Consider the following 14291-nt stretch of genomic DNA (forward strand, 5'->3'; position numbering starts at 1 on the left):
TTGTGCATCAGTTTTGCCAAAAAGAAATGATGCGCGCGCGCGTGCAAAAGAGGCAGATGGGAGGGGGTTTGGGGTCCAAAGCTTATTAATATTATCACGTGTATTACTGCACAGTACAAGCCATGTTGCTAACAACTGTGTCAGACAAGGGGGGAAAGCTGTCGCTGTCGTTCGTATAAGAACATTCCCCGCCTCCTGAATGAAAATACGTGAGCCCTTTTTTCCACGCCTTCAAAAACAAGCAAAATACCAAGAAGAAATCAGAGATTTCCACCGGATGAGTGTTTGGTTTCTGCTCGTATCCCAAGACAAAAACGGCCGTGATGAGCTATAGGTCTGATAAAATGCTGGCTGAAAGCAGTGTTGTCAGAGGTAGGCGCGTGTGGTTTTATTGCGCTGAATCAGATGGCTGCATGGGAACATGTCGTTGTTGTCACGCAGATACGAAGTTGCCGCAGACTCGATTGATGTGCTATTTTTCTTTGCTATGTTTTGCTTTCCTTTGAACTTCAGTCGAATGCACTCATGACTGTTTTCATTTCATGCTCGCATTGCGTCCTGTTTTGCTTTGTTGTTGCATGCAGGTCGGGGCATTGTGCATCTGCACTGTCTCTTTGCCAAGAATAAATATGATAGCATTGCATGTTCATTTTATTGCAAAGAGTGTCAATACGATACGATGTTCTTTTCGTCTATTTGAAACATGCTTTGTAGACTGAATCTAACAAACAAAATGTGTGTGTGTGTGTGTGTGTGTAATTATAAAAATATATACACACTGAATCTAACAAATAAAATGTGTTTGTGTGTGTGTAGCGTATGTGTGTGTGTGTGGGATTATAAAATTGGATACACACTGAATCTAACAAATAAAATGTGTTTGTGTGTGTGTAGCGTATGTGTGTGTGTGTGGGATTATAAAATTGGATACACACTGAATCTAACAAATAAAATGTGTTTGTGTGTGTGTAGCGTATGTGTGTGTGTGTGGGATTATAAAATTGGATACACACTGAATCTAACAAATAAAATGTGTTTGTGTGTGTGTAGCGTATGTGTGTGTGTGTGGGATTATAAAATTGGATACACACTGAATCTAACAAATAAAATGTGTTTGTGTGTGTGTAGCGTATGTGTGTGTGTGTGTTTATAAAATTATATACACACTGAATCTAACAAATAAAATGTGTTTGTGTGTGTGTAGCCTATGTGTGTGTGTGTGTGATTATAAAATTATATACACACTGAATCTAACACATAAAATGTGTTTGTGTGTGTGTAGCGTGTGTGTGTGTGTGATTATAAAATTATATACACACTGAATCTAACACATAAAATGTGTTTGTGTGTGTGTAGCGTGTGTGTGTGTGTGATTATAAAATTATATACACACTGAATCTAACACATAAAATGTGTTTGTGTGTGTGTAGCGTGTGTGTGTGTGTGATTATAAAATTATATACACACTGAATCTAACACATAAAATGTGTTTGTGTGTGTGTAGCGTGTGTGTGTGTGTGATTATAAAATTATATACACACTGAATCTAACACATAAAATGTGTTTGTGTGTGTGTAGCGTGTGTGTGTGTGTGATTATAAAATTATATACACACTGAATCTAACACATAAAATGTGTTTGTGTGTGTGTAGCGTGTGTGTGTGTGTGATTATAAAATTATATACACACTGAATCTAACACATAAAATGTGTTTGTGTGTGTGTAGCCTGTGTGTGTGTGTGTGTGTGTGTGTAATTATAAAATATACACACTGAATCTAACAAATAAAATGTATGTATATATATATATCATACATGCATACGTATATATTTATATAATTAATACGATGTTTTTTTCGTCTATTGGAAACGTGCTTTGTAGACTGAATCTAACAAACAAAATGTGTGTGTATATACAGTATATATAATAAAAAATTATATACACACTGAATCTAACAAAATGTATATATATTATACATACATACATACATTTGTAAGTCGCTTTGGATAAAAGTGTCTGCTAAATGTAAATGTACATGCATATATATATTATATAAAAAAATTATAAAATTATATACACACTGAATCTAACAAAATGTATATATATTATACATACATACATACATTTGTAAGTCGCTTTGGATAAAAGTGTCTGCTAAATGTAAATGTACATGCATATATATATTATATAAAAAAATTATAAAATTATATACACACTGAATCTTTAAAAGAAAATGTATGTATGTATGTATATATATATATATAAAAATTGACCTTTCTGCATATTATGAAGACCTAACAAACCTCAGAGTGTCACCTTTCAAAAGAGACCAAAACCATGCATATACTCCAAATGGTTCAAGAACAGCATTCAATTTACTTTGGGTATGCTTTTTTTAGGCGTTTTAGGAAAATTTTACAGGAATGCTAAGGGGTTAAGCAGCACAACGGTTTTCAACATTGATAATAATAAGAAATGTTTCTTGAGCACCAAATCAACAAATTAGGCTGATTTTTTAAAGGATGATGTGACACTGAAGACTGGAGAAATGCCTGCGGAAAATTCAGCTTTGGATCACAGAAATAAATTACATAAAAAAAAAATTACAATTATAATAATATTTCCCAGTATTTTTTTTACTGCCTTGATGAGCATAGGAGATTTTTTTCAAAACATTTGAAAAAATCTTATCGAGCCTGAACTTTTGGATATACACTACCCAAAATGGTAGTGTATATGCATTTAAAATTACAGTCTTTTTTTCTTCTGGGAAAACAGACCAAAATACTGATGACTTATCATGCACTAAACACATTCTAGTCCAATCAAATGTTCTTGAGAAAAAAAAATAGTTATAATGATATTTATAATTTTATTTAACGAATACTTTTTCTCTGTTCACACTTAGGTGATCTGCCCAGGTGAGGTGGTGTGGTGCTGACAGATATGGAGGTGGGAAGTCTGCCTGTCGAGCTTTGGCGCCTCATTCTGGCATACCTGCCTCTGCCAGATCTAGGTCGATGCTGTCTGGTGTGCAGAGCCTGGCGGGAACTCATTTTGAGTTTGGACAGCACACGTTGGCGCCAGCTCTGTCTAGGATGCCCTGAATGTCGCCACCCAAATTGGCCTCGTCGCCCCCACCTGCCCCCGGTCTCCTGGAGAGAGGCTCTCCGTCAGCATGCTCTTGCCAGCCGTACCTGGACCCAGAACGGCTCAGACCTCCACTCGTCTGCCTGCCTCCATCTTTTCCGCCGGAGGAAAGACCGCAGGGTTTGGCATGTTGGGACCGGGGCAGGAGGTGGCTATGAGACTCTCAGAGGAGCATTGGCTGCGGCAGGGCCGTACGATAAGGTGGTGCTCCACGCGGGTGTGTATGAGGAACAGGTGGAGGTGTCCCTCAAGGTGCCTGTGGAGATTGTAGGAATTGGCAAGCTGGGGGATGTGTCGTTGTTGGTGAGCTTTGATCAACAGTGCCCGACTGCGAGGCTGTGCAATCTGGTGTTCATGCCAGCGTGGTTTTCACCTGTGGTTTATAAGGTGAGGCTTGATACTTCCACATCAAAAGCATGCAAATTGTAACATCTGTGCAGATTCAACCAGAAAAAGAAAACTGGCAACATTTCGTCATACATACATAATTGACTGAACACATTCTAAACCCTATTAACGGGGGCTTCATCTCAGTGACCCTAAAAATCAGGGATTAACTCAGTCATCAGCATCTAAATCTGTAATTGACTCTTTGCCGGGAGTTTGATTGACAGGTGATCTGACCAATCATATCGCAGAATCTGCCATTTTGTCTGACAAACAAACCAAACAGGAGAGTAGGTTAACGTCGGTGGACTTGAACTTGAAAAATGGTGTGTATTGATTGGCGTCTTTCCACGGTTAAAACAAGATACCTTCTGATTAGTAGTCGACCGATATATCGGCCGATATTTAGCATTTTTCAAATATCGGCATCGGCAGATAAGTTTTTCTGTTTGGCCGATGTGTTCGAGGCGGGACTTTTATTTTGACGGCGATGAGAACGGCAGCGCCTGAGCACATAGTGCTCACATTCTCCCTCTTGTTCGCTGTCGTTGTTCAGTTATGTCTAATATGGATAAGCCTATCTAATAATCAGATAGAACTAAGGAATTTAAATGTATACAAAAAAAGTATTATAACGATTGCTTTAATATTATTAGTATTAGAAAGGCAACATTATAATACTTTCTCGTTTGCCTTCAGCAAATACGCATTTATATCATTTAAACAAATATTTGAATGACTAATGAACATTTAATTTCACAAACCTTGCAGACTTAGTCGAATCTAGTTGAGATCTTGTGAAGTGTGCATTTGTATCCTGCATGATCGCGTGTTCTCTGCGTGATGGTCGGTCCGTGTGAATTGAATGCTGACAGGTGGAGGGTTCAGCTTCATTGAGACGCACGATCGACAAACTTTAAACTCGTGATTTCAAATTATGCTAGCTTCATGCTTTTGCCCAATGTCATATTCATGTCATTTTCATTGCGTGCTGTATGAAAAATGACAAACCTTGACTTATTTTGAAAAAAAAAAAAAACTTTCCCATGCACACAAACTTCCCAGAATACTGAGTGCCCTGTTGGTTACAGTTTGAATGACTAATGAACATTTAATTTCACAAACCTTGCAGACTTAGTCGAATCTAGTTGAGATCTTGTGAAGTGTGCATTTGTATCCTGCATGATCGCGTGTTCTCTGCGTGATGGTCGGTCCATGTGAATTGAATGCTGACAGGTGGAGGGTTCAGCTTCATTGAGACGCGCGATCGACAAACTTTAAACTCGTGATTTCAAATTATGCTAGCTTCATGCTTTTGCCCAATGTCATATTCATGTCATTTTCATTGCGTGCTGTATGAAAAATGACAAACCTTGACTTATTTTGAAAAAAAAAAAAGATTCCCAATGCAGACAAACTTCCCAGAATACTGAGTGCCCTGTACAGTGTTTACTTCCTTTTCAATTAGATTTTTATTAAATATTTATTTGTGAAAAATGCTTTGTCTTCTAAAGTGTATATATTTATTTTACACAATTATTTTAAATAAATTTTCAAATGATTTCAAATTTCTTAAATATTAATTAAAATAAATAAAATTATATCGGCCATCGGCCACCCTGTTTCCAAGATATCGGCATCGGCATTGGCTGTCAAAAAACCCATACTGGTCGACCACTACTTCTGATGTTCACTCATGTTTATTTCATGCTATAACTAGTAAAGAGGAAGAAATGATCGGTTCACAACATGCCACATGAACTGCGCTATAGCAATCTGTCATGACACGTTAAAGATACATAAAAAATTACAAGATTTGAAAGCTGAGACTTTGTTTTATACCTAAAGTAACCTGCTCCGTCTTGTCTGTTGGCGTGTTGTCAGTTTTCTCTTTGCCCCGCGATGTATTTTTCACTGCGTGAGAACATGATGTGTATCGTGAGAGTGCCATGGCTTGTCGGTCGTGGCAATGGTAACGAAGGGGGGTGAGTCTTTGCGAAGGGTCTATCTATCTATCTATCTATCTATCTATCTATCTATCTATCTATCTATCTATCTATCTATCTATCTATCTATCTCTGTCATTCTGGCTGTCTGTATATCTCCTCATCCCTCCCTCCCCATGTAGGACATGGTTTTCCAACATTAAACATATTGTTTCTCATCATCTCTTTTAACTGATGCTTGAATAATATTAGCTCCATGTGTTCTTGCTACTCTGTAACATTCTTTATACAGAAAATAGGGTCAGTAAATTGTTATTGAAGCAATTTAAATGGTATCAACATAATAGGATTCTTACTGAGTCACTGTCAGTTTTTCTATAGTGCTGAAATATTTTCTCTCTTTATTAGACGTCTTCTGGTCATGTCCAGTTGGACAACTGTAACTTTGAGGGCTGTCAGATTCACATCCGGGGTCCAGGGACGTGTCAGGCTCGTTTCTGCTCCTTCGCTCAGGGCAGCTCAGCCCATTTCCTGGGGGTGGCCATCAGTTTAATGGACAGTTGTGAATTCTCAGGGGGAGATTCTGCCTCTGTCACTGTGGAAGGTGCTCCGGTCTCTGAACGCAACTGGGCCTTCAAACACCTGGTCGCCTTGGCCAAGACCTTCACCATGATGACTAGTAATGGGTCAACTGAAATATCAAATCAGAGTGGAAAAGACAGTATGGGTGCTGGTAGTCATGGAAACACTCCATTGGAAGGAGTAAACACAATGGAGGACTGGAGTAAACAGGAAGTAGATTTGGAAACAAACTGGGCAAAACAGAAAGGTGGAGACATCCTCCTTCCAGGTCAGGATGGTACAATGATTGAGGAGGATGGCATGGAAACATCGAGTGAGTCAAGTGAGGAAGGTGACGAGCAAGATGGCGAGAAAAGCACAGGCTTAAAACTTTCATATGACCAACATGGACTAGCGCATCTCTCCAAAGCGGATATGCCCGATTCTTCTGCATTTCCTGTGCTGTTGAGTCTGTCTGCAGAGCTACAGAGGGATGCAGAGGCGCGGGATTTGGCTGCATCGGTTCAAGGCTGTCTGCTGCGGCGCTGTCTGCTGCGTGATGGAAAAGGTGGTGTTCACCTGTGCAATCACGGTCAAGCACGACTGGAGGCCAATGTGTTCAGGGGACTCAACTATGCAGTGCGCTGTATCCAGAATGCCAAAGTGAGTAAAACCTGCATCTTAATGCCCTTTAAAGCTGATGTGTGTAATTTTGTCCACGTTTAAATACCATTTACAAGTTTAATATGCAGAGACAACTATAAGTAAGACTTTAGTTGGCTGCTGTCCCCGAAATGTAAAATACTGCAGCTCTGCAGCGTGTTTGGGAAACACTTTTCGCTATTTACTATTGCTCATAATAAAGATGCACAATATATCAGTATCAGTCAGCCAGTAGTTTTGGTTTATATTGTGTATTTAATTATGCATGCTTATTTCCACTTTTTTTTTTTTTTACTATCATATTACCTTTTCCACCATCTAGCACTCGCTGGAAGTTAATCTTTAAAAAATTACACAATACAAAAATATCAATTTATTTTTAACCTTAACCTAACACTGTTTAATGTAATCTTTAGCAAATGTCAAAATGAATACTCATTTCCATACTGTACTAATTCAGTTGTAGCATTTAAAATGATTAATTTTTATTTTATTTTAATGTACTAGACAAAATAGTATAGAATTTTAACATTGGCCATTAATCTGTTATTGGCCATAACATGAAAATAATTTTTGGCTTATTGGTATCAGCCAGAGTTTAAATATTGTGCACCCCAAGCTCATAATTGCCAGTCTAATCTGGATTTGAGCAATTCATAAACCAAAGTTGTAATACATAACTTCTCCCGCACAGTTTGTACTGCAGATATGAATGGTATCTCAAATTTTTTAGGTTGTTTAGAAGCGATCAGAATTAGAATTTTCACTTAAAACAGTGAAAAAGTGTGCTCTTTTGGCTTGCGCCAGTAAGCAACCACATAGCAACCACTTTGAACACCCTAGCAACTGCATAGTAAAACACATGAACCACTAAAACACTTTAGTAACTGCATAGCTAGCAACCCCCTGACTATTACCCACAACATCCTATTATCATGTTATTTTTTAATTCCATTTAATGCAGCTGGTAGCACAAAAATTACACACAGCAGAATAAGAACACAATGTCATGAAATGTTTTCTATGATTGCAGATGTTTCTGATCATCCTCTCTCTTTTATCTTCTTCTCATGTCTCTGTTTGATATACTGGGCATCTTTTTTTCTGTTTAGATGGTGATGTTGCGTAATGAAGTGTGTGGGTGCAAGGCGTCTGGTGTGTTCCTGCGACTCTCTGCTCAAGGTCTCATTGCTGAGAACAACATTCATTCCAATGGAGAAGCGGGACTAGACATCCGCAAAGGGGCTAATCCTATCATACTGGTACACATTTCTTTTAGTATTCTGCACAGAAGAAAAAAAATAGCATATTGGCTGTTTATTAGTACTTATAAAGCACATATTAATGCCTTGTTCTGCATGACCACATTTTAGATCCCTTAACCCTACACCATACCTAACCTTAACAACTGCCTTACTAGCTATTAATAAGTAGCAAATCAGGAGTTTATTGAGGCAAAAGTCGGATTTAGTTTGTTAATAGTTACTTAATAATGAGAATTGGACCTTAAAATTAGTATGTATGGATATACAGTGGGTACGGAAAGTATTCAGACCCCCTTAAATTTTTCACTCTTTGTTATATTGCAGCCATTTGCTAAAATCATTTAAGTTAATTTTTTTCCTCATTAATGTACACACAGCACCCCATATTGACAGAAAAACACAGAATTTCTCTGGACACATCTTATTATCTTACACAGGTTTGCTTTTAAATAAATTAATGTTGTTTTAAGGAAGTTTCTGTATTTTTAATGGAAAACAAAACAAAAACATCTAACATTTTCTTTAGTTTAATCAAGAGAACTTGTACAGTGGAAAGAAGTCTAGAAAATATATTGGAATTTCCACTATGCCGTATAATTTTCTGTGGTACATTCTGTTTTTCTTTCCCTTTCTTTTTTCCTGGTTACAGTGTAATAGAATCCACAGTGGCATGCGTTCCGGGATCGTTGTCCTGGGCAACGGGAGAGGTTCTATCCGCAGCAACCAGATCTACGGCAACAAGGAAGCTGGCGTGTACATTCTTTTTAATGGCAATCCTGTTGTCAGGTATGCAGTAATGCAGGGGTTATTGTGTTTTATTCAAATAAAATGGGAAAACAAGAACAAAATTAGATATATTTGTTGTTATCATGAAACTAATATGATTTCTGTTTCTGTTCTCTCTTTATGACAGTGGAAATCACATTTTCCAGGGCCTTGCAGCAGGCATTGCCGTCAATGAGAATGGAAGAGGACTGATCAGTGGTCCGTTTGATTGCAGTACCATTTTCTATTTGCCATGTAATTGTTTATAGGCGCTTCAAGCACAGCAGACCTTGCCCTTTTCAAGTGTTTCCTCGTGCTCTTGAAACAGCCCAATTAAATTACACTAAATCAATTTTAACCGCTGCTTTACTTCTCTCGTCTCTGCTAGAGAATGTTATTAGGCAGAATCAGTGGGGTGGTGCTGATATCCGTCGAGGAGGTGATCCAGTCCTGCGCAATAACTTCATCTGTTATGGCTACTCGGATGGAGTGGTGGTGGGAGAGAGAGGGAGGGGCCTCATTGAAGGCAACCACATATATGGTGTGTATAGTTTGTCATATTTGTACATTTAAGGCATTTGGCAGATATTATCATGAATTTGTTTCAGTCTGTTGCCAATGTGTTTGCTATAGAAATTAGTTTTGTGCACGGTCAGGTGCTATGCAACAATTTTCCAGTGAGAAGTAATTTTCTATCTGCATTGAAAGGGAAAATTCAGTGCGACAAAATCATATCTAGTCAAAACATGTAGCGTGTTTGGCGTGCAGTATATAGACATTTGGACTAACACAAAAACCAACTGAAAACCAACACAAAAACCAACTAATTTTAAAAATGTGAGGCTGATTATGACAAAAACCATCAGAATAAAATCTTTTTAGGTCTGTTTTAATACCAAACTAAAATAACAGTTATAAAATTAAAGACCTTTTGAAAATAAACTGGTAACATTACAAGATTAAAGTAATAATATTTTGAGAATAAAGTCAAAATTATAACAGTGTAACATTGCAGTATTAATGTCAGAAAAAAGTCATTTTCTTGGTCATGACATTATTTACATTCATTTAATGAATTAATTTCATATTGTTCCATTCTGCTTTCTGAAGTACGGTTGAAAATCGTGAAATTGATCAAAATTATTATTTTTTTCACTTTCTACAGCGTTATCTTTGCCACTTTTACATTTCGCAACCACCTTTTTGAGAGTCTAATCTGCTTTAGAATGATATTTATTTTATAAACGTGTTATAACAAAAAGACCATTTGATTTTAAAAATGTGAGTTGTTGCAGAAAAAAGGGGCATTTTAGTACCACACTAATATTTATGAGAATAAAATTGAACTGAAGACTTTTTGAGAATGATCTAATAATAGACCTTTGACAAGTGATAAAAGCATTTAGAAAATAATGTGGTAAAATTACAAGTTTAATATTTTGAGAAAAAAGTCAAAGTTACAAAGGTGTTACAAAGAAGTTAGTAATTTTTTTGGGTTATGATATTGTGTAATTGTGTTTTTCCCTGGTGTTTTGTAGGAAACAGAGGCTGTGGGGTGTGGGTAATGTCATCTAGTCTACCTCAGCTCATTGGAAACCATATTACCCATAACCGCATGTATGGGTTAGCCGTATTCTGCCGGAAGGACACAGATTCTGCCATGGGCCGAGAGGGCTATCGCTCTTTACAGGAAAGAGAGAGAGGAATCGGGGTTGGAGAGAGGGACAGAGGAGGGCCGGAGAACTTCAATGAGGAAGGAGAACTAATGGCATGGGAAAGTGATATCGATAGCGAAGATGAGCGCTTTTCCTCCCGACGGCCAATCACAGTGGCCCTAGTGGAAAACAACTGCATTAGCCACAACGGAGGTGAGTTGCTGTTAAATATCATATCTCTTTTACCTCATCAGGGATGCTGAAATTACGCAGAAGTTGGATTTTAATTTTGCTGCTAATTGGAACACAAGCAGTTTGAATATGCCATAAGTGCAGTAGCCCCTCACTGCAGAAAACAAGATCCAGGGGGCGTGGTTGGATCCACATCTAGGGGGTGGAGATTGGTAGGATTAGGGGGTAGAGATGGGTAGATTTAGGGGTGGAGATGGGTATGTTTATGGATCAGGGGGTGGAGACGGGTAGGTTTAGGTATATGTAAGGTGGGAGGAGTTGGATCTGGATTCAACCACGCCCCCTGGACCTTGTGTTCTGCAGTGAGGACCATCTCCATGAGTGGTCTGTCATTATTCACCAGTTTCTGATTTTTGCATCAAGAAAATGACTTGATGAATTAAAAGCCTTTTGTGAATCTGATTACTATGGAGCCACAAATTAACAAGAGTATCCTAAGTATCCTTTGTCATATATGTTCATATTGGATTGACATCTCACTTCTGTCTCCTTTCTTCTTCTCTCTGTCTCTCCAGCTGTTGGAGTGTATGTGAAGAGCAGTGAGCCTCTGAACGTGGTGGCCAACATGGTGAAGAATAACAAAGCAGCCGGCGTGTCTGTCATTCAGAGCGCTCAGCTAACACGTTTAGCGATGACAAAATTTGCATTTTCTGATTTTTGCATCAAGAAAATGACTTGATGAATTAAAAGCCTTTTGTGAATCTGATTACTATGGAGCCACAAATTAACAAGAGTATCCTAAGTATCCTTTGTCATATATGTTCATATTGGATTGACATCTCACCCACTTCTGTCTCCTTTCTTCTTCTCTCTGTCTCTCCAGCTGTTGGAGTGTATGTGAAGAGCAGTGAGCCTCTGAACGTGGTGGCCAACATGGTGAAGAATAACAAAGCAGCCGGCGTGTCTGTCATTCAGAGCGCTCAGCTAACACGTTTAGTTGGAAACTGTGTCCTCTGTAATGGCTGGACGGGTGTGACTGTGGACAGAGAGTGTCGAGTCGAGCTGCGCGGCAATGGCGTTTATGGCAATAACTGTCACGGTGTCTGCTTCCGAGGCGATGGGCTGATTGTGGAAAACGATGTAGTCGGAAATAATGCTGTTGGAATTCGAGTGATGGACAATGCAGATGTTAAAGTGAGTTTGCTTCAGTTTCTCTGTCACATGGTTGAAAAAGTCCCACAGAGAGGACACAGAGGTCGATGGGGTTTGCGTCACATCCTGTCTACTAATATTAGAGATCGACTAATACTGTTGTTGTTGTTTTTTTAACTGTTTTTTGTTCTCCAGGTATTGAGGAATCGTGTTCAGGCGTTGCAGGGTTATGGGATTTCTGTCAAGGAGCGGGTCCGAGGTGTGGTTCAGGAAAACCTGGTTTATCAAGGCCACCCCACGAGTACTAAAACCCCCATACGGACAAACCCACAGAACCTGGAGTGTGTTGTACTTAACAACTCTCTGCTCATACCCAGGTTAGACACACTCACATGTGACCGGCAGAAAAACCCTATATACTGTATGCAGTCTAGAAGCATAGGCCAGTTTCATATGTCATTTTGCTGAAAGAGAAAACCGTAACTGACAATAGTTTATTTAATAATCAATTATTTAATCAAATGTATTTAATAAACCATTTGAATGGTGACTGTAAGAAAAACTAGTTATCATGGGAGATTTATTCGAACATACATTAGATAATGAAGACAACAGGTTAAAAAATATAAATGTTATAATATAGTGCATATATTTAGCTTCTCGAGTTATTTTTTCTAGCTGCCTGTCAAGCTATGGAGTATAATGTTTAGTGAAGTTTTGGTCACTCATCAACTGAAAACAACATAGGCTAAAAGATCTTGGTTTATCAAAATGAAAATTAATTGATAATGTGAAATTGATATTGTCAACCCAGTTCTCTAGTGTCTACACCGGGGCCATGTTTACCAGTTATAGCTCGGAGAGGCGCTAATTATGCATCATCATTTTGGTCAAAAGTTTTGGCCCTCCAAATACTATTCGGTTTCTGTTCATCACTAATAATATATGGCATAATATATTTAACCTCTATTATTCTTTCTGTTCTAGATCACAAGCACTCTGGGCTCTGGAAAATCCATCTCCTCGTCCCCACAATAGTAATTCCCCCTCTAGCGTCACCCCCTCCACACTTCCTGCTCACCTTGCCATCACCATGACAAACAGAATAACTGCCTCTGTAGAAAGCGGTTGCCATAACAACGGCAGCATCTTTTGCTCGATTTTATGAGGTACGTAGTTCCCGGCTCAACAACATCAGATGGAAATTCATAAAATGTCCCCTCTATGTGAACCCTGGGTGAAGAAGGACATAGAAGAGGTCAAGGCACTGCTTCAACATGTGGGTTGGATGATGAAAAATCGGATTAAGCTTCAAGCACCTGACGTTCAAATGCACTTTTTTAATATGACTAACCAAAGGTAGGTTGTTTAGCAGTCAGGTAATCAAACTATGAAGGATTAAGGCCACTTTTTTGATCTGAAATGAATCATTCCACTCACTCGAAATGGAAATGAAGCTGGTCTGGGATCAGTGTTTATGAGCATCTTACTGGAGTTTGTATTTTATCACGTACCTGAAGTCTAGTTGGCTACCAATCCAGCAGAAAGCCCGTTCAATACAGGACAGTTTACTGAGACACAACTATACAGTATATGAATTACTGGAAGTTCTTCAAATCAAGCTTCTATTCAACAAAATCTTCTGCGAATCAATAAGACACATGGATTTAAGTGTCCAATGAACCTACAGCCTGTTATTATCATTTCAGACATTCACACAAAGTCAGGAGGGAGAAAGAGACACAAGGGAAGTAGAAGCGAGAGACATGTCACGTGGCTTACGCTCTCTCTCTTCCCAAAAGACCAGGACCAGTGCTGAAAATAGAAGATAAACAAATTCAGTGCACCGCAGGAATTGTAGTCCTGCTGGCTTCCGCTGAGATTCTGTAATGGACAAGAACAAAACAGCATGTACTGCATATCAAGATGCAGCCAGTCATAAGCTGGCAGAATCTGTTGCATTACATCAAGTGGCAATATTCAACTTTCCTCTAAAAACAATCCAGTTTTATGTACATGTGCACATTATTGAAGGGTTTTGCTCTTGTGTGACCTGGAAGCCCAGCCCAAACTGGCTGAATAGGAAGGTTGGAAGATTTTTCAAGAAAAAAGACTATTTAAACACCCTAAAGGAATAGTCTGACCTAAATATGTTGTCAGCAGTACCCTCATGTCATTCTAAACCAGTGACTTTTCTTCTGTGGAACACAAAAGAAGTTACTCGTATTGTTTATTTAAACCGTTTCAGTTCCCATTGACTTCCATTGTGTGGACAAAATTCAATGAAGGTTGATGAGAACCGAAAGTGTCTACTAGATTCTTCAAAATATCTTCTTTTGTGTTCAGCAGAAGAAATATATACATACGGGTTTGGAACAACACGAGGGTGAGTAAATGATGAACTATCCCTTTAAATGTGATGTCACAGGCACTGATTTAATAGGCCTATCAATGGATCATTTATTTTGAACTGTATAGCAGTGAAGAGCTTTACTGACATCATATTCAGATATGCAATGGCCGCTATGATAGCTGTTTTACTATTTTGGAGACAA

General features: G+C 38.5%; 1 protein-coding gene across 1 annotated transcript; it reads left to right on the forward strand.

Moving 5' to 3' along the window:
* The first annotated feature begins 182 nt into the window (after positions 1–182).
* Positions 183–13951, forward strand: LOC107591540 (F-box only protein 10-like). Its single transcript, XM_016280718.1, has 11 exons — positions 183–372; positions 2909–3537; positions 5892–6707; positions 7820–7969; positions 8622–8758; positions 8886–8956; positions 9126–9278; positions 10276–10605; positions 11468–11778; positions 11932–12113; positions 12724–13951. Exons 2-11 carry the CDS (start codon positions 2947–2949, stop codon positions 12902–12904), a joined length of 2922 nt encoding a protein of 973 aa, XP_016136204.1. The 5' UTR covers positions 183–372; positions 2909–2946; the 3' UTR covers positions 12905–13951.
* Positions 13952–14291: the final 340 nt, after the last annotated feature.

This window comes from Sinocyclocheilus grahami, unplaced genomic scaffold (genome assembly GCF_001515645.1).
Source record: "Sinocyclocheilus grahami isolate Dianchi unplaced genomic scaffold, SAMN03320097.WGS_v1.1 scaffold143.1, whole genome shotgun sequence".
NCBI lineage: Eukaryota > Metazoa > Chordata > Actinopteri > Cypriniformes > Cyprinidae > Sinocyclocheilus > Sinocyclocheilus grahami.